An 18362-nucleotide genomic window follows, 5' to 3' on the forward strand; every position below is an offset into this window, starting at 1 on the left:
TGTCACGAGTCAGGTGTGGCTGAAGCCGCACTGTGGAGCAGTGCCTGGATTCTGGCACCTGCCATCTACTGTCACATGGCTGTAATGTCTGAAACCCTCTTGATGCGCCTGGCTTACCCGTGTTGTCTTTACCACTCCCAACTTGAATTTCTTGACCTTGTGCTCTATTCACGTGCTACTCTTGTTCTTCTAGCTTCTTATTTTTTTGTTCTTTAGACTCTGTTTTTCTGCATTTTTCTTCTGCCTCTTAGATTTTTAGCTTCTTGAGGGCAGAGATCAGGTCTCATCCCTCCTGATGGTGCCCAGGGTGGCAAGCATGTTGCTTTGTACATGCTAGAGACTCGGCAAATGTCTTATTTGATTTTCTCTAGAAAAGAATAAAACTGTAATATATTTTAAAATAATATTTTTGTATAACTGGCTTTAAAAACGTTTGGTGTTATTTCTAGAGTATGTTCCCAGCATAGGATTCTTGTGTCAGAGGTATAGCTGTTTTATGGTGTAGACAACATATATCCTAATTGCTACACTCACTGAAGCTTTCTAGATCACTTTGTGAATGCATCTGCTTCTTGTTGCCCTGTGGGTTTTTCTTTGTTTTGTTTTGTTTCTTTGGTCTTTTGTCTTAATAGCTATAAGAATTTACCTTGTCATTTTCATCTGTTGAAGCTAGACATGTTAAGTGCTCTCTCTGTGCCCAGTTCTGGACTAGGGCCTGAGGTGAGTAGACAGGTGAAAAAGCATGGCTCCCACACATGAGGGACTTACGGTGTAACCGGGCAGGTTCCGAGCAGCCTGAGGTGTGAGGGTGGTATGGGCCCTCACAACGCCCCTTTTTTCCCCAGGGCTGGGGTCTGCTGGGTCCCCGGAATGAGCTGTTTGATGCAGCCAAATACCGCGTGCTAGCCGATCGCCTTGGCTCTCCGGCTGACAGCTGGTGGCGCCCAGAACCCACCATGCCACCTACTTCCTGGCGGCAGCTGAATCCTGAGAGCATCCGGCCAGGGGGACCTGGGGGCTTATCCCGCTCCTTGGGCCGGGAGGAAGAGGAGGATGAGGAGGAAGAGCTAGAAGAGGGGACCATTGATGTCACTGAATTTCTGTCTATGGCCCAGCAGGACTCCCACACCCCACTCAGGGATTCGAGGTACAGCCAGGGGCAGGGAATGCAGGGGAAGCTGGCTGCACCTTGACATGGGGTGGGGCGTGTTCCCAGGGAGTCTTCTCTGAGATGGGAGGGCCCCTGCCCCACATCTCAGTCCGCGTCTCTGTTATTCATTGGTATATCTACCTGTTCTTGGGGAAAGCCACTTGTGGCCATGTACTGTATGGCTGGGCTTTTGCGAAACAGCAGCACGGACCCTCTCTCCAGCTCACACTTGGGTCCTTCAGAGGCCCAGTAACTACTCTGCCTGCCCACTGCCCCTACCCTCCTATCTGTTTGGGGGAACTGAGGGAGCGCCAGGTGTGCTTTGTGTCTGTGAGAGGATCACAGGCCAAGTGGAAATGCCCCAGCCTCCTGCAACTATGCAGTATCCTAGCCCCTGGGTCTCAGAGCAGGTGAAATTGGCCCAGGAAGAGAGTGCTTTTTCACCTAAACTTTTGGTCCTCCCAGGGGGGGTTCCTTTGAAATGACAGATGACGACAGTGCTATTAGGGCTCTGACCCAGTTTCCGCTTCCCAAGAACCTTCTGGCCAAGGTGATTCAGATAGCGACATCGTCCTCCACAGCCAAGGTGAGCTGGGTCTCCTATAAGTGTGTGTGAGACTGGGGAGCTGTCTTGGTCAAGTCTGGTTTTCCTCCAGACCAGGTGGGAGGGAGACTACGTACGGGAGGGCCGAAGATGCCCGTTCTCCAAGCCCAGCCTGGGCCAGCTGGGGGAACTCCAGGTCCTTGGAGGGTTGAAGCAGCAGGGACAGATTGGAAGTCAGAACACTGGAGCACAGGGAGGGGGCTGGGGACTGTAGGAGTGGAAGACCTATATCTGTTCAAGGGTTGCGGGCAGGAAAGGAGGGTTTGGGGAGGGGGTGGCTGACTTGCTGAGGTTTTCATCTTTGTTGTCAGGCTGAGGGGCTTTGGTTAAGCAGAGCTTCTCTCCAGGTGCAAGGCCTTTTTGATCCTCCAGGATGTGCTTAGTTTTTAGCTTGTGTTGACAGCTTCAACCTGCAGTTACCATCATACCTGTTTGCTTTGAAAGTGCTGAGAGGACAGTGGACTAGGAGGGCAGGTAGTGGCATTGCCCAGATGCCATTCCCTGCTGTGAAATCATGGTACCACAGGAGAAGCAAGGCCAGGATCTGGGAGCTGCAGCCCCACAGGGCTGGCTTCTGCCTGTTCAGTGGCACTTCTTTTGTGGCTGATGCTTGGTACCTGCTCAGATGGGGGTTAAATCCATCTCTGTGTCCCTTGATATTCTGCGAACTCCTGGATGTTTTCATTCCCTAACTTTCTGTAACCATCTCTCTTGCCCTTTGTGTAGAACCTCATGCAGTTCCATACTGTGGGCACCAAGACCAAGCTGTCCACCCTCACCCTACTCTGGCCCTGTCCCATGACCTTTGTCGCCAAAGGGCGTCGCAAAGCAGAGGCAGAGAATAAGGCGGCAGCCCTGGCTTGTAAGAAACTGAAGGTGAGTGCAAGGTCCCTGGTGTGATGCATGAGATGTCTTGGAGCTCCCTGCTACCCTTGGCAAATGGTCCACTTTTCCAGGAAATGAAATCTACCACTGCCAGGCTTTTGGCCTGGGCACATTAAGTATCTGGTGTCCCAGCCTTGCTCTCAGGCTGTGGGGTGCTGTTTCCAGGGCTTCTCCACAGTCCCTGTGGAGGTGCTTTGCCCGTGAGCTCAGCCGTTTCAGCACTGTTGGCTGGAACCTGGGTGAAGCCAGGAGGAGACATGCTTACCATTCTGAATGGTATGGAGCTGGAGAAATGATGTCTTTGTTGAGGGACAGACTTGGTATCTAGAAAGATCTTGATAACTTGGGCTTTGTGGCCAAAACAAACCACGCGACGTTCATCTAGGATGAATATTGAAGGGATCAACATCCAGGTGAAGGCAGTGGGGCTTACAGCTAGCAATCACTTTGAAGCGGCTTTGGAGGTCAGCTGATAGCCCAGTTGTGGGAGTTACCTGAACCCGTGGGGGTCTGGTTTGCAGAATAAGAGAGGAAGGAGGCCCTGTTTTACTCTGAATGGTCGGATATACCTTTGGTGTACATTTGGCTCTGGGAACTGAATTTTAGATAGAGCTGATAGTGAGGGGTACCAAGATCCTGGAGAACTGAAGAGGGATGGGTTCAGGTAAGTGGTGAGAGGGAATGGATGTGTCATTACCTGTGGCTCAAGAGGACAGAACTAGGGCTAACTGGGAGAACTTCGAGGAAGTCTAAATTTTAATTTGATAGACAAAAACAGTGATGAACTTGAGAACTCTTGTTTTAGGAGGGTATTTCCACTGTCCTGGGAGTATTTAATTCAAATTTGTGAAAACTAACGTTGGAATAAGATTGCACCTGTCACCACTGTTCAGTCTGCTAATGTCCACATTTGTCCCCCAAAAAATCACTTTTCGTTGACTGGTTTTATTAAGCAACCATTACAGATTGAAACTGAAAAATAAATGCATTGACAAAAAACAAAAACAAACAGACAAAAAAGTGATGAGAAGACGACCCTCAGCATGTTAGAGGCCTGTCTCAGGAAGGAGCAAGCTTCTAGGTGGCAGCAGTGTTCTGAGAGCAGCTGACTGCCCACGGTCAGAGAGGCTGTAGGTAAATTCTCACAGTCCTGGGAAAGGACAGAGGGCTCCCCTGCAGCAAGGTGGCCCTGTTGGCACCTCTTCTGTTCTGGCACGAGGAGGCTGGGGAAGGGGATTGGTCCCTGTGCAGGTAGACTTCTTAAAGGAGGGAGTGTTTGCTCTGGGTTTTGGAGGGTGTGCGGAATCCGGACATGAAAGACTATAGGGGAAAATGACTGGTTTTCCACATTTGCCCAATGTGTTGGAATGCTTTGTCTTATTTCTGGTGGGTGGCTTTGGGCATATAGGGAAATAAAACAGAGAGTTTCCCTTCCAGTGGTTTATTTTATCAAGGTGCATAAGTATGTATTTCCGGGAACTTCCGTGTACGTTTGTACGGTGGACTGGGTGTCATGCAGAGACAGGTGGAGGTGTGGCAGCTGGACGTGAAATGTGGCAGGGGTGGGCGGGCAGCGAAGGCACAGGAGCCTGCGACTGGGTTCCGGGGTGGCTCAGGGCCTGGCCCGCCTGTCTCAGGTGGGGATTCACGGAGGTGAGCCTGGGCTGCTGTGGGGACTCTGGCTGCTCGGGGAGAGGATTCTCTGCGGCGCCCGTCTGTGCGGGTGGGGGCTGTAACACTCAGACACGCCAGGTCTGGTTTTGCTTGAATCATTTTTAACATTTTTTTTTTTTGGTGGAGACCTAACATTTTCCTGGTTCCTAATTTCTCCCTCCTGCACCATATTGGCCCAAACCCAAAAATGTCTTAGAAAAGAGGTTGCTCTGCACGACTTCTCTAAAGCTCCTGAGCAGGTCTGGGCCAGTTATGGGGAGACAGGCATAGACCAGCCTCCCGTGTTCCCTCTGCAGAGCCTGGGCCTGGTGGACCGGAACAACGAGCCGCTCACCCACGCCATGTATAACCTGGCCTCCTTGCGCGAGCTGGGTGAGACCCAGCGCCGGCCGTGTACCATCCAGGTGCCTGAACCCATCCTCCGCAAGATAGAGACCTTCCTAAACCACGTAAGAGAATCCCCACATTCCTCTTCACCTGCCCGCCTTCATCTACCCAGACCAAAAGCTTTCACCTGCAGCAGGCGGTAGTGACTCCCCGCTTTCCCCACTGGGGATGGAGCCTGGGCACACTTTTGCCCTGAGCAGTCCTGTCTTGCCCACGAGGGTCCCAGGGCAGTTGAGGACTGAGTCCTGCCCGGCGGGTGGGCCATAGCTTCTGGCCAAGGTGAATTGTGTGGAGGGGCTGGCTGGCTGTGGGTAAATGAGAAGAAGTTATTTCTCTTCACCATTTTGTTTGCCTCTCTCGTCCTCCAGTACCCCATGGACAGTTCATGGATCTCCCCAGAGCTCCGGCTGCAGAGTGATGACATCTTGCCCTTGGGCAAGGACTCGGGGCCGCTGGGTGACCCTATCACAGGCAAGCCCTACATGCCCCTGTCAGAAACAGAGGAGCTGCGTCTGAGCCAGAGCCTGCTGGAGCTGTGGCGGCGGCGAGGGCCGGTCTGGCAGGAGGCCCCCCAGCTCCCTGTGGACCCTCATCGGGACACCATCCTCAGTGCCATCGAGCAGCACCCGGTGGTGGTCATCGCCGGGGACACGGGCTGTGGGAAGACCACGCGCATCCCCCAGCTGCTGCTGGAGCGCTACGTGACCGAGGGCCGAGGTGCTCGCTGCAACGTGATCATCACTCAGCCGCGCCGCATCTCGGCTGTGTCCGTGGCACAGCGGGTCAGCCACGAACTGGGCCCCTCCCTGCGCCGGAACGTGGGCTTCCAGGTGCGGTTGGAAAGCAAGCCTCCAGCCCGAGGTGGGGCTCTGCTGTTCTGTACCGTGGGCATCCTGCTACGGAAGCTGCAGAGCAACCCCAGCCTGGAGGGCGTGAGCCATGTAATCGTGGACGAGGTGCACGAGCGGGACGTGAACACGGACTTCCTGCTGATTCTGCTCAAGGGCCTGCAGCGGCTCAACCCGGCCCTGCGGCTGGTGCTCATGAGTGCCACAGGTGATAACGAGCGCTTCTCCCGCTACTTTGGTGGCTGCCCTGTCATCAAGGTGCCCGGCTTCATGTACCCTGTCAAGGAGCACTACCTGGAGGATATCCTGGCCAAGCTGGGCAAGCACCAGTACCCACACCGGCATCGGCACCACGAGGTGAGGGGATACGCCCGCCCCGTCCTGCCCACGGCTCCTGGCCTTTTCTCCATGGATTCCCCTTCTCCTTCCCAAGCCTTGGTTTCCTTGCTAGAAATGGGAATGATCAGGCCTTCTTGACAAGGGTGTGGTGAGGGTTGGAGGTGATGTGTCACGTGCCTTGACCTCACCGAGTCGCGGTGGCCGTGTCCTGTGCACGACCCCTGGCCCCGGGGCTGTGACTGGCCTCTCTTCCCCCACCCCAGTCTGAGGATGAATGCGCTCTCGATTTGGACCTCGTGACTGATCTGGTTCTGCACATTGATGCCCGCGGGGAACCAGGTGGGTGCTTTTTTCTCTGCCCCGTGCCCACCCTGCTCTCCCATCTGCCGGGAGCCACTAGCTCATGCCTGCAGGGCCCTTTACAGGTGGGATCCTCTGCTTCCTGCCTGGGTGGCAGGAGATCAAAGGAGTGCAGCAACGCCTCCAGGAGGCCCTGGGCATGCATGAGAGCAAGTACCTCATCCTGCCAGGTGAGAGCATGTGTGCAAGGATGGTGGCCCCTAACACCAGGCTTGCCCTCTGTCCTGGGGAGTGACTCACCTGGGGCTCAGGGCCTTGGGTTTCTTAATAGGCTGCACTACTTTTTTGCTGGCTTTGTGACCTCTACTGGGCATATTACTGATCTGGACTTCAGTTTCATCAAAATAGGGTCAAAATCCCTGCCTGCCCTCATATGGGGAGGTTTTGGCTGGAGCAGTGCCCGTGACCAGTGTGTTCTTGCTGCCCACCAGTGCACTCCAACATCCCCATGATGGACCAGAAGGCCATATTCCAGCAGCCTCCCGTTGGCGTGCGCAAGATTGTCTTGGCCACCAACATTGCTGAGACCTCCATCACAATCAATGACATTGTGCACGTGGTGGACAGCGGTCTGCACAAGGAGGAACGCTACGACCTGAAGACCAAGGTGGCACCCATCTCCTGGCCCTGCCCCAGCCCAGATCTACCCTGGGCCTGTGTGTCTGGAGAAGGCCACACCTGTGGGATCTCCCTGTCCCTGCTGTGGGGGGCAGTTGAGGAGCTGAGTGAGGTGAAGGCCAGGCGCAGGGGAGCATGGAGGAAGGCGTGTGGTCTGTGTGGCTGCTCACCTGCCCCCTCCCCCAGGTGTCCTGCCTGGAGACCGTGTGGGTGTCACGAGCCAACGTGATCCAGCGCCGGGGCCGGGCGGGCCGCTGCCAGTCAGGCTTTGCCTACCACCTGTTCCCGCGGAGCCGGCTGGAGAAGATGGCCCCTTTCCAGGTGCCGGAGATCCTGCGCACGCCCCTTGAGAACCTGGTGCTGCAAGCCAAGATCCACATGCCAGAGAAGACGGTGCGGCAGAGGTGGGCGGAGTGGGCCCTGGGAACGTGCAGGTGGGGTGCGGGCTAACAGGCTCTGCCTCGTTCGTGCTGTAGGCAGTGGAGTTTCTCTCCAAGGCCGTGGACAGTCCAAACATCAAGGCGGTGGACGAGGCCGTGATCTTGCTCCAGGAGATCGGTGAGTGGTGCAGGGCTGGGCCGGGCTGCGGAATGGCTGTCAGGGGCGGGACTGACGGCTGAGCTTGCAGGGGTGCTGGACCAGCGGGAGTACCTGACCACTCTGGGGCAGCGCCTGGCCCACATCTCCACTGACCCACGGCTGGCCAAGGCCATAGTGTTGGCTGCCATCTTCCGTTGCCTGCACCCGCTGCTAGTGGTCGTTTCCTGCCTCACCCGGGACCCCTTCAGCAGCAGCCTGCAGAACCGGGCGGAGGTGGACAAGGTCAGACCCAATGCCTTTGCGTGGCCCTCTGTTCTCCCTTCCGGCCCTCTGCTCCCTTCGGTCCCGAGGTGGCTTCCTCTGGTCCCTGCCCTGTGACCCTGGCACCTGCCTCCCCTCCCAGGTGAAGGCACTGTTGAGCCACGACAGTGGCAGCGACCACCTGGCGTTCGTGCGGGCTGTGTCTGGCTGGGAGGAGGTGCTGCGCTGGCAGGACCGCAGCTCTCGTGAGAACTACCTGGAGGAAAACCTGCTCTATGCGCCCAGCCTGCGCTTCATCCACGGTCAGCGGGTCCCGAGCTGCCCTGAGCCCCTCCACCCTTCCCACTCGCACTGAGCCGGTGCACAGTGAGCTGTGAACCAGGGGCCCTAGGTTCACCCTGACTTTGCCTCCCCAGGACTCATCAAGCAGTTCTCAGAGAACATTTATGAGGCTTTCCTGGTGGGGAAGCCCTCGGACTGCACCCTGGCCTCTGCCCAGTGCAACGAGTACAGTGAGGAGGAAGAGCTGGTGAAGGGTGTGCTGATGGCGGGTCTCTACCCCAACCTCATCCAGGTGCTGCCCTGGGGAGGGGGCTCCAGGCCATGACCTCTCCTTCCATCCCAGCTCCTTGCTCAACCCACCCACCTTCTCCTTCATCCTTGCAGGTGAGGCAGGGCAAGGTGACCCGGCAGGGCAAGTTCAAGCCCAACAGTGTCACGTATAGGACCAAATCCGGCAACATCTTGCTGCACAAGTCGACCATTAACAGGTGGGGGACTGTCAGGCTGGGGCAGGGCAGCTCGGGTGGTTCAGCAAGGGGCCTCACTCAGCTCTTTGTTCCCTAGGGAGGCCACACGGCTACGGAGCCGATGGCTGACGTATTTCATGGCTGTTAAGTCCAACGGCAGCGTCTTTGTCCGGGACTCCTCCCAGGTGCACCCACTAGCTGTGCTGCTACTCACCGACGGGGACGTCCACATCCGTGGTGGGTACCTGCACACCTCCTGCCCCACCGCTTCTCCGGCTGCTCTGCCTCCTCAGGGGTCCGGCCTCACTCACCCGGGCTCCCCGCGTCTCTCCCTTCCTCTAGATGATGGGCGCCGGGCCACCATCTCCCTTAGTGACAGCGACCTGCTGCGGCTGGAGGGCGACTCACGCACTGTGCGGCTGCTGCGGGAGCTGCGCCGGGCCCTGGGCCGCATGGTGGAGCGGAGCCTGCGCAGCGAGTTGGCTGCACTGCCGCCCTGCGTGCAGGAGGAGCACGGGCAGCTGCTTGCGCTGCTGGCGGAGCTGCTGCGCGGGCCCTGTGGCAGCTTTGATGTGCGCAAGACAGCTGACGACTAAGCCCCGTCTCCGCTGGGGCCATGTACAGAGTGCAAATGTTTATTTAAAATAAAGTTCTATTTATCCCTTGTGAGCATCGCTATCCGCTGGGGCTCCCCAAACCAAGAGGAAGAGTGAAGACTCAGAAGGGAGGGCCCCAAAGTCTTAGGAGAGCAAGGGGCTTGGAACCCAGCCCTCAGGAGCTTGAACCACTCATGCGGGTTCTTGGCTTGTGCTGCTTGGCCCAGTCTAGTCGTCTTTGTCACAGCCGCGGTGGGAGGCAGTGTCCTTGCGCGTGCAGCAGGGCCCGCAGCCTGGATCCTCTCTGGCTGGCTGTCACTTGCTAACCCAGGCAAATGGGGGAGGGAGAAGTTCCACAAGCAGCCTTAACCTTTGGTCACAGCCACAGATTCACAGACGAGGGGCTGAGGTCAAGACTGCACGCTGCACCCCAGTCCCTCAATGCGAGGGGACAAGCTGGGGGCTGTGGGGGCCTCGGATGCTGAAGACGTAGACAACCAGGACGTATACAGAAGACAGGGCCTGCGTAGTGGGACATACGAGCTTTATTTGTTCTGGAAATCATAACAACAATCACAGATCAACATGGTTAACGGCTGAGCCATAAGCAAATGGGGAAGTACAGAAACGTTCCAGCCCCAACAGCTGCAGAATAGAACACAGCACACAGGGCCTCTGGTCCCACCTGTCAGGGCGGCCTTCTCAGCTTCTCTGGCTTGTGGGACCCTTCAAGGGAGCTGTGCCCAAACCACCTTTCAGAACACTGACCACTCCAGCGCCCCCTAGAGTGCTCTCCGCCGGGGTCACCTCTCCCACCCCTACCTTTGGCCAACGGAGTAAAAGGACCGAGAGCTTGTTGTCCACCCCAGCATCAACACAGGTGCAGGTACCTTTAGGCCCAGCACTGTCACCCCACTGCATCTGGCACCCCACCTCCCACTGCGTTCTCCCAGTTTCATCTCACCCTTTCTTGCAGACAAAACACGGATGCCCTGATGTCCCTGGCGCCGTTGAAGCACTGTGTGGACAGTCTCTGGCCCTGGGAGTGCTTTTTCCACAAGACCCCTGCAATTTCTTGGTATGTGCTTGGGGAGCTGGGGAGATGGTGTCGAACCTCCCTGGAGAAAATGCTACCTCAGAAAGGGAGAGCACCTGCCCAGCCCAGACACCCTCCCTCTACATGGACTTCAAATCTGATCCTAGGTCAACAGCTCCCACCTTCTCAGCGCCAAGGGATGCCAGAGGAGGAGGTGGGGAGTGTGAGGGGCCAAGTCTGCACTGCAGAAAATGCTCTTCCAGAGGAGAAGCCTTGGAGACTCCCAGGCCATTTCACTACAAACTGTTACGTTTTAATCCTTTATTAGAAACCATGCAAACTTTAATACAAAAAGTACAAGTGCAATAAGAATCTTCGTGTCAATACAATTCCCGGGACTTATCATTGCAGCCATCCCAAGACCAGGCCTAACCAGGACACACCCCTTAGGCTGGCCTCTCCTCTCCTCTCTCCCCTCTCCAGTCAGGCCGTAAGGGAGCCTGGATGGCCCATCTCATGTACTTATTTTTAAATTTCCAGACTTGATTCCCCACTATCCACATGAGTTCTGAACACATCAGGCTCCCTGGCAACTGAGGGCTCGAGTGTCCTAGGTTGGAGGCTAGGAGGAATTTGACCTCCATGGCCCTTTCCAGCCCGACCTTGTCTCCCACCAGATCCCAGGGAATGAGACAGACATAGATGCCAAAACCAGCCTCTTGGTTAGAAAAGAAAAGCAGCATACACACAAAATGCCAGAACCACCAGTCCACACTCTGACCAGCCCCTAGCGGTCCCTGCCTGCCCTCTAGCCCACAGCCCCCCACTGCACCTGCCCTGCCCACACCACCTCCGGGGCCGGGGCCCCAAGCTGCCCAAGGCAGGGCAGCCTCCAATGCCTCACCTCCCAGCTGGAGGCTTCAGGATCTCCCTTCCCTGTTTCCTTTAACACCTACCAACGACTTTCATTCAGACATGGCTTCAACCTGCAAAACTACTCCACCGGTTTTCAGGTTATTAAAAAAAAAGATAAAAGTGTGACAGCAGCTAGGTAGGTATGGGAAGCAGCGGGGACAGGCAGCATTGCCCCTGACTAACTTGGGGGAGGGCAGCAAGAGGTGCCTGGTGCCACCTGTGAGGTGGGCACCACTGTGGGGTCAAAGGAAGAGGCAGTGGCTTAGCAGGCTTCAGGGTACGCAGTTAGCACCCAGCCATCACGGGGACGTCCACTTCCACTCTTCCCTCCAGATGGACCAGCGAGGAGGGAGGGTATGTCAGTTTCTCTTGGGTTTGGTCCAAAAAAACCAAACAAAGAGGAGGTTGGACTCCGGTTCCCCCCACCCAGATCCCAGGAGGTCCTGAACTAGCCTCCCCTACCCCACTTTCCACCCAACCTTCTCCGCGGAGCAGCGGCGCAATGGTGAGGACGGGGGAGTCAAGCAGGGAGCCGGGTCTGGGGCCGGGAGTGGAGGGAGCACGGGGGTGGGGCTGCTGCCACCCTGGGCAAGTGAGGCAGGAGGGAGGGAGGGAGGGAGGGGCCTAGAGGGCAGCCCGGGAGAGGGAGCTAGGGGCCCAGGTGCCTGAGCTGGGGCCGCCAGGGAAGTGGAGGGGGGCGGGAGACAATGTCGGCCCCGTGGTCGGTGCGGGCCCTGGCGTTTGCCCGGAACGTCAGCCTGTAGGTCTCAATCTGCAGTGACACAGGAGGAGGGAAGGGAGAGGGTGACGGGGGAGACAAGAAGGGGAACACGGGGGACGGAAGACGAGACCAGAATGTCATCATTAGATGCCTGGAAAATAAAAGGTTGCTTCGTTAAAATTCAGGCCACACTCCGGTAGGAAAACAAAGGAGTTTCAATCTGCAGCCAGTGGCAGGGCCCCTGGCTGGCCCTTAGGCCGAGCCCAGCCACTTACTTGTCTCCTGGATCTGGCTGTCCAAGGTCTGGGCCTCCCTTTGGTCACCACCCCCTGCCAGGGTGGTGTGGCCACTGAGGCCACTGGCTGAAGTGGGGGCGCCAGCTTCAGGCGCTGCCTCAGGGATGGCCAGCTCCTCCCCAGCTGGGGGGCCCGGACACGGAGGGGCCTCGCTGCCACCGCCCTCAGTCTACAAATGAAACAGTGGGGGAGACAGTGCAGGGTCAGTCGGGGAGGGCGTGGGATGGTGATGGTGGTGGGTTTCACACACAGTCCCCACCCCCGCTGTTGCTGCTCCCCATTGGCTCAAGGTACAGTCACCTGGGAGTCTAGACCAGGTGCCCCCCCGCCCCCCCCGCCAGACCAACTCCTGGCCTGGGTGGCAGGGTGCTGGGTAAGAACTCAGGCTCTGGGGCAGTAAAGCAGTGCAGCCTGGCTAGTGACATGCTCTGAGAGCCTCCTCTGGGAGACGAAAGGCTTCGTGAAGCCTCTGACATGAGAGGTGAAAGGTGCCTGGCTTCTCAACAAGGCTGATGCCAGATCACAACACTTATGACAGCAGATTGTTAGCAAAAAAGCTAAGGAATCATCTCAAGTTGTGGGTCTGGAGCCACTAGGGCGAGGGAGCTCCGGGAGCTTGAACCAGTTCCTGAGGGGTGCAGGCCGCCACCTCAGACCTAAGGGATCCCAGGGCACTCCCTGCACATGCGAGTGTTCGGAGAGGCTTTCTCGGCCATTCCTGGGGCAGCGCTGCCCGTGTATCCATCATTCATGCGCCCCTGACAGAGGCCTCCTCTGTGCTGGGCATCTTTCTGGGGCCTGGAGACACAGGAGGGAAGAAGGTGTCCAAGGAGGTGTGAGGGAGACTGGGGGGGCCTGGCGAGGAAGGCCTTGTGGTGGCCGTGGACACCCAGTGTGAGTCCAGAGCACAAGAGGGAGGGCTGCTGGGAGGCACTGGCGAGCTGGCACACCTGTGCTGGGAACGCCCAAAGGCGACAACAGGAAAAATCAGAGCAGTGAAAGAAGCGGGCCTCTGTGTTAGAAAAATAGTTCCAGAAGTGATAAGAAAGGGAGGTGATGTGAGTAAAGAAAAGACTTGCGGTCAGAAAGGCCCAGGCGTGAGCCCTGGTCTGCGTGCACCCGTCGTGTGGCCGGGGACAAGTGACTACACCCAAGTTAGTGCCCCGGGGGTGCTGACCAGAGAACAGCCCCTCACAAGGTGTGGAGCATGTCCTGAGAGGCTGCGACAGAGGGAGCTAGTCCGGGCTTGAACGGAGCACTGAGGTGGGTGGGACAAAGTGTGGGCTGGGATGGAGCCGCGCTGCGCGGTCAGATGCAGGGGAAGGCCCGGAGCACTGCTCATGTCCCCTCTCCCTCGCCCACCCCTCCCTGAGCAGCTGCAGCCACCCTCAGGCTTGGAAGCCGGCAAGGCGCTGCCCCCACGGCCCTGCTACCCGATGACACGGAACAAAGGACAGACAGCATCTTGGCAGACAAAAGATCTCACAGTACTGTGGAAGGAGCGCAGAGGGAAGAGAGGGAGGGAAGGGAGGAGAGGCCCAACCAGGATGGGAAGCCTGCCGCCTGAGTGCTCTCCAGAGCCCGGCCCGCGCAGGCCTCCAGAGGGGTGGATGCCAGGCCTGCTGTCACGGGCAGTAAAAATGTGCCATTCCGCTCCCAGGCCCAGAACAGAGCCTGACACAGAGCAGGTACCGAACACTCCCGTCTCAGGAGGTGCTGCGAGAACGGTACCACACAGACCCCGGCCTTGTGGGGACCTGCACTCCAGCCCTGTCCCTCTGAACATGGCTGAGATGGGCTCAGAAAGGCAGGCCACGGCTCTCAGGAGAACGTTCCATCTCCAGCTGGACAGGTGAGAGGTGACCGGGCTGGGGCCTCTTCACCTCTCCTGCCTCGCTCAGGACTGATGACAGACGATGGAAACAGCAATGGTGTGGGTGAAACATGACCCCTGAAGAGACTGAGGGGCGGTGACAGGTGCCCACCTGCTGGGACCCAGACTCCAGCCGCACAACCCCACCCCCCAGCTGTGTCCCCGCCAGGACCCACTCACTACCTTCACGGCACCTCCTGCAGGCAGGTGGCCCACGTTATCAAGAGATCCCACCTTCGCCTGGGCCTTCTCCTTGAAGTTCAGCTTTTGACTTTCGATCTTGACATCTCCTCCACCTGGAACCAAACAGAAATGGGTCACTGTGGGTGGCAGAGAAATACCCCTACAGGCAAAGCCAGGAGGCTGGCCAAGGACTGGGATGTGCCCAGTATAGAAATGGGGAAAAAGTGACCTGCTCTGAGGACAAAGGAAGAGGCACAGTGAACACATGCTTTCAGCCTCATAAACACCCTGTTGGTCAGGGTCAAGATCCTGGAATCCTGGTTTTCCAGCTGCCACCACTGATACTGGAGGAGAGGAGTGACTTGCTCAAAGTCACCAGCGAGCCAGTGAGTCACAGGATGGAGTATGGTCTAGGTGAGCAGTTTAACTGAATCTCACTGTCATGAAAAGAAGGGAAGGCAAGAGGCGGGAGCAGAGGGGAGGCAGTCTGTACACAGGCAACGTTCACAGCTCAGCCAGAGTGAGGCCATGGGATCAAGGGCCAGAGCACTGTCACTGGCCACCCGGCCCCTCAGCTTGGCTTTCCCTTGAGCCCTTCTTCATTCTCCCATCTCCTCCTGGCTCATATCACCAACCTCAACACCTAGCTGCCTGCCAAATTCTCCAGGTATCCTACCCACTGGATTTCTGGCCCCTTGCAAAAACTGGACCTCAAGTCACTCAGTGTCACTAGGGAAGGAGGTATCTCACAGGACTGGATTTTCCAGATAGAAGGAAAAATGAAGGTTAGTTAAGGGGCAAAGTGTTTTGATCCTTTGACACAGAACACCTTCTAAAATGGATGACAGTTTTTGCTGAGAGGGAAGGGAGTTTTCTTTGCCTTCCCCTTAACTGGCCCGTGGCGTGGCGACTGATCTCTGAGACACCAGACCTGTCAGCCAGTGTGCCTGCCACTACAGATACGGCACTACCCCAAATCTGCTGCCGACCCAGGGTCCAGGACACACGAGGCTCTTAGGGTACAGCCGAGCCAAGAACGCAGGCCCTGCTCAGACAACATTGCCAGTGGCTCAGAGGCCTCCACGGGGGCGCCAGGCCACCTGTGCTGCTGGCAGGAGAGTCTGCATTGCTGTAGTGGCAAGATCCACATGGGCAGGCCGAGGCGGCATTATTGAATGGCTCCCTATCTCCTGCTGGAGCTGCTGGTGGATGCTTCACTGCTCGAGAATACCCTTTGCTCCTGAGTCTGACAGGCAAGACCCGACCACCACTCTCCAGAGCTCCTTCAGCACCAGCTCCTGAACGCTTGCCTGGGAGGCTGAGAAGGGTTCTTAGCCCCTAGCGTACCTTTCCCCTAGGCCTAGGTCAACAGTGCCATGCACACAGCAGGTCCTCAAGACGCTGCTGGTGCAAATGGCAAACCTTCCACACTGTTCCTCCTCCAACTAAAAGGTTAGTGCCCAGAATCCCCCCTCCCTGACAGGGACTGAGGACTACGTTGTTTCTACTGCTGTGCCCTGGGTGTGTGGCTCCAGGAATCTTCATGGAAGGACAGAGACATAGGGGTGAAACCTGGGACAAGGGAGGCACCACTCACCAGGCTTGTGCTTAATGTTAGCCTTGGACCCACACTTGGAGGAGACCTTAGAGATGTCCACCTTCTTGTTCTGAATCTGAACCTGAGGAGAAAAACACACAAAAAAGTGACTGCCTCAGTGAGAGAAGGTGTACTGCCAGGTCCAAACCCATGCTCTCTTTATAGTCTCCAAACCCGAGGTCAGAGGCCGCCTTCTCCAAAGGCTTCCCTGGCTCTAACCTCACTCCATCCCTTCTTCATACCATCTCTTGAAGGGACCTCAGCACCAGCTCTACACTAATCGCTTCAGGTGCTCAATCATCACCTACAGCGTACCTACTACCATCAAAACAGCAGCCTCTACTCTGGCTCATCTTTCCAACAAGGCTGCAGTTCTCCCTAAACAGGAGCCTGGGGAAATGCACTTTTCCCAGCCACAGATCTGGCAGCTGCTAAAGCAAGCCACCACGTGTCCTCGGCAGCAGTGACAGGCTCATCTTGCGCCATCCCTGAGATGACCTGTGAGGAGTCAACAGAGGTCACTCGCCACGGCTGGGCTCTCGCCAGGGTGTGGAGTCCACACATCTGTTGACAGTGTGCCACAGCTGAACCTAGTCCTCAAAAAAAGAATAGTTGATAAGGGGAAGTTTCGCTTTATAGATGTATTCCAGCCAATAAATGAAGAAAGGACAGGATAATTAGAGTCTCACCACAGTGCACCTTCACTGAACTCATGGTTTTGGGCATCAACAGCCGCCAGCATCACGAGGAGTGAGACGACGAGAAGAGTAAGACATGTTTCCTGATAGAAACACCACCACTGCCTATGAACGTCTTGCAAAAATGTGGGGAAAAATATCAAGTCTGAATCAATCTAAAGAAAACTGTGGGTGCCCATCATCGGATGAATGGATAAAGATGTGGCACAGATATACAATGGAATATTACTCAGCCATAAAAGGAACGAAATTGAGCTATTTGTAATGAGGTGGATAGACCTAGAGTCTGTCATACAGAGTGAAGTAAGTCAGAAAGAGAAAGTCAAATACCGTATGCTAACACATATATATGGAATTTAAGAAAAAAAAATGTCATGAAGAACCTTGGGGTAAGACAGGAATAAAGACACAGACTTACTAGAGAATGGACTTGAGGATATGGGGAGGGGGAAGGGTGAGCTGTGACAAAGCGAGAAAGAGGCATGGACATATATACACTACCAAACGTAAGGTAGATAGCTAGTGGGAAGCAGCCACATAGCACAGGGAGATCAGCTCGGTGCTTTGTGACCGCCCGGAGGGGTGGGATAGGGAGGGTGGGAGGGAGGGAGACGCAAGAGGGAAGAGATAGGGGAACGTATGTATATGTATAACTGATTCACTTTGTTATAAAGCAGAAACTAACACACCATTGTAAAGCAATTATACCCCAATGAAGATGTTAAAAAAAACAATAAATAAATAAAAAGAAAACTGTGGGACTAATGAATACGTTAAGTGAAACCATGGGGACATCCTCAGCAGAATCCAAATTCTAGGACAAACCACTCAGTTTACTCTGAAAAATATTACCGTGAAAAAAGAAAAAATGAACAGGGAACTTGTAGAGTAAGAGAAACCTAAGATTATAAGATGCAAATCAACCAATCACAACTTATGGACCTTACTTGTTTCCTGATTAAGCAAACCTGTTTAACATGCTATGGGATTTTATATACATATGTATATTAGAGTTCTTATCTTTTAAAGTTACATATTGGAATATTTGCAGATAAAAGATATAACTGAAACTGGCTTCAAAATAACTGGGGTGGGCATTTATAGATAAGACTGGCCACAAAGATTAATAAATGAAGCTGGGTAAAAAAGTACATCCAATTCACGTTACCATTTTCTCTACTTTTGTATATGTTTGAAAATTTCTATAATTAAAAGTTTTAGGGACTTCCCTGGTGGCGCAGTGGTTAAGAATCCGCCTGTCAATGCAGGGGACACGGGTTCGAGCCCTGGGCCAGAAGATCCCACATGCCGTGGAGCAACTAAGCCCGTTGCGCCACAACTACTGAGCCTGAGCTCTAGAGCCCACGAGCCACAACTACTAAAGCCTGCGTGGCCTAGAGCCTGCGCACCACAACGAAGAGTAGCCCCCGCTCGCCACAACTAGAGAAGGCCCATGTGCAGCAACGAAGACCCAAGTCAGCCAAAAATAAAGTAAATAAATAAATTTATATATATAAAGTTTTAAAAAGCTTAATTGCATCTCACTAAGTTAACAAAGCCTCTGAGACAAGCTCTGCCTTCCCAGGCTGGTACATAGAAGAGCCACAATCCGCTTCCAAAAGATACCCCCAACCTGCTCCCCTAGCCCCCGGCCTCCACTGACGGCTTTGGCTTTAGGGAGCCACGTGCTGCTGCTCTGGCCTAGGATGTGTGTTTCTCGTGCTAGCCCCAAAGTCGCCCGCAGTGACGCCTGGCAGCCAGCACCAGCCTGTTCACCACCACCCCGGCATTCTCGCACCTCGCTCAAGCCGTGTGCTCACGTGATCTGCCCCTGGCCTGCAGGCCGCTGCAGGTGTCAATACTGCTACTGAAGTGACACTGCCAACAGGTCTCAGAACCCATTAACATACACACCCCTCCTTGCAAGGGTGAAATGGAATTAAAACTGCTGCAACATTTAAACTGGGATCAGCCACAGAAGTAGCTGCTATGTTCTCACCCGATGGCCTCTCAGTTCTCAACAAGAGGCATG

General features: G+C 55.5%; 2 protein-coding genes across 23 annotated transcripts in view; one reads left to right on the top strand and one right to left on the bottom strand.

Annotated features, from left to right (window-relative positions):
• Window positions 1–9084, top strand: part of DHX30 (DExH-box helicase 30) — a 30608-nt gene extending 21524 nt beyond the window's left edge. For 8 of the 12 annotated variants that reach the window (XM_027097075.1, XM_027097079.1, XM_027097074.1 and 5 more), the window contains 16 exons: window positions 846–1147; window positions 1616–1736; window positions 2481–2630; window positions 4610–4762; window positions 5069–5905; window positions 6151–6226; window positions 6313–6417; window positions 6679–6977; window positions 7052–7258; window positions 7342–7423; window positions 7494–7687; window positions 7809–7968; window positions 8083–8240; window positions 8333–8436; window positions 8513–8652; window positions 8758–9084. In XM_027097075.1, coding sequence (XP_026952876.1) covers window positions 846–1147; window positions 1616–1736; window positions 2481–2630; window positions 4610–4762; window positions 5069–5905; window positions 6151–6226; window positions 6313–6417; window positions 6679–6977; window positions 7052–7258; window positions 7342–7423; window positions 7494–7687; window positions 7809–7968; window positions 8083–8240; window positions 8333–8436; window positions 8513–8652; window positions 8758–9011 — 3342 coding nt within the window. In that variant the 3' untranslated portion in view covers window positions 9012–9084. The remainder of the gene's footprint in view (window positions 1–845; window positions 1148–1615; window positions 1737–2480; window positions 2631–4609; window positions 4763–5068; window positions 5906–6150; window positions 6227–6312; window positions 6418–6678; window positions 6978–7051; window positions 7259–7341; window positions 7424–7493; window positions 7688–7808; window positions 7969–8082; window positions 8241–8332; window positions 8437–8512; window positions 8653–8757) is intronic. The other 4 variants (XM_027097082.1, XM_027097085.1, XM_027097084.1 and 1 more) reach the window with 1 other exon arrangement.
• Window positions 9085–9540: 456 nt separating this feature from the next.
• The window catches only part of MAP4 (microtubule associated protein 4), a 170612-nt gene continuing 161790 nt past the window's right edge, over window positions 9541–18362 (bottom strand). For 8 of the 11 annotated variants that reach the window (XM_027097067.1, XM_027097068.1, XM_027097069.1 and 5 more), the window contains 4 exons: window positions 15633–15714; window positions 14036–14148; window positions 11959–12148; window positions 9541–11834 (listed from right to left, as the gene is read on the bottom strand). In XM_027097067.1, coding sequence (XP_026952868.1) covers window positions 11827–11834; window positions 11959–12148; window positions 14036–14148; window positions 15633–15714 — 393 coding nt within the window. In that variant the 3' untranslated portion in view covers window positions 9541–11826. Of the gene's footprint in view, window positions 11835–11865; window positions 12149–14035; window positions 14149–15632; window positions 15715–18362 lie in introns of those variants that run through there. The other 3 variants (XR_003430893.1, XM_027097064.1, XM_027097073.1) reach the window with 3 other exon arrangements.

The sequence above is a fragment of the Aethalodelphis obliquidens genome, unplaced genomic scaffold (assembly GCF_003676395.1).
Source record: "Aethalodelphis obliquidens isolate GAN/ISIS:26980383/991018 unplaced genomic scaffold, ASM367639v1 scaffold111, whole genome shotgun sequence".
In the NCBI taxonomy this organism is placed as follows: Eukaryota; Metazoa; Chordata; class Mammalia; order Artiodactyla; family Delphinidae; genus Aethalodelphis; species Aethalodelphis obliquidens.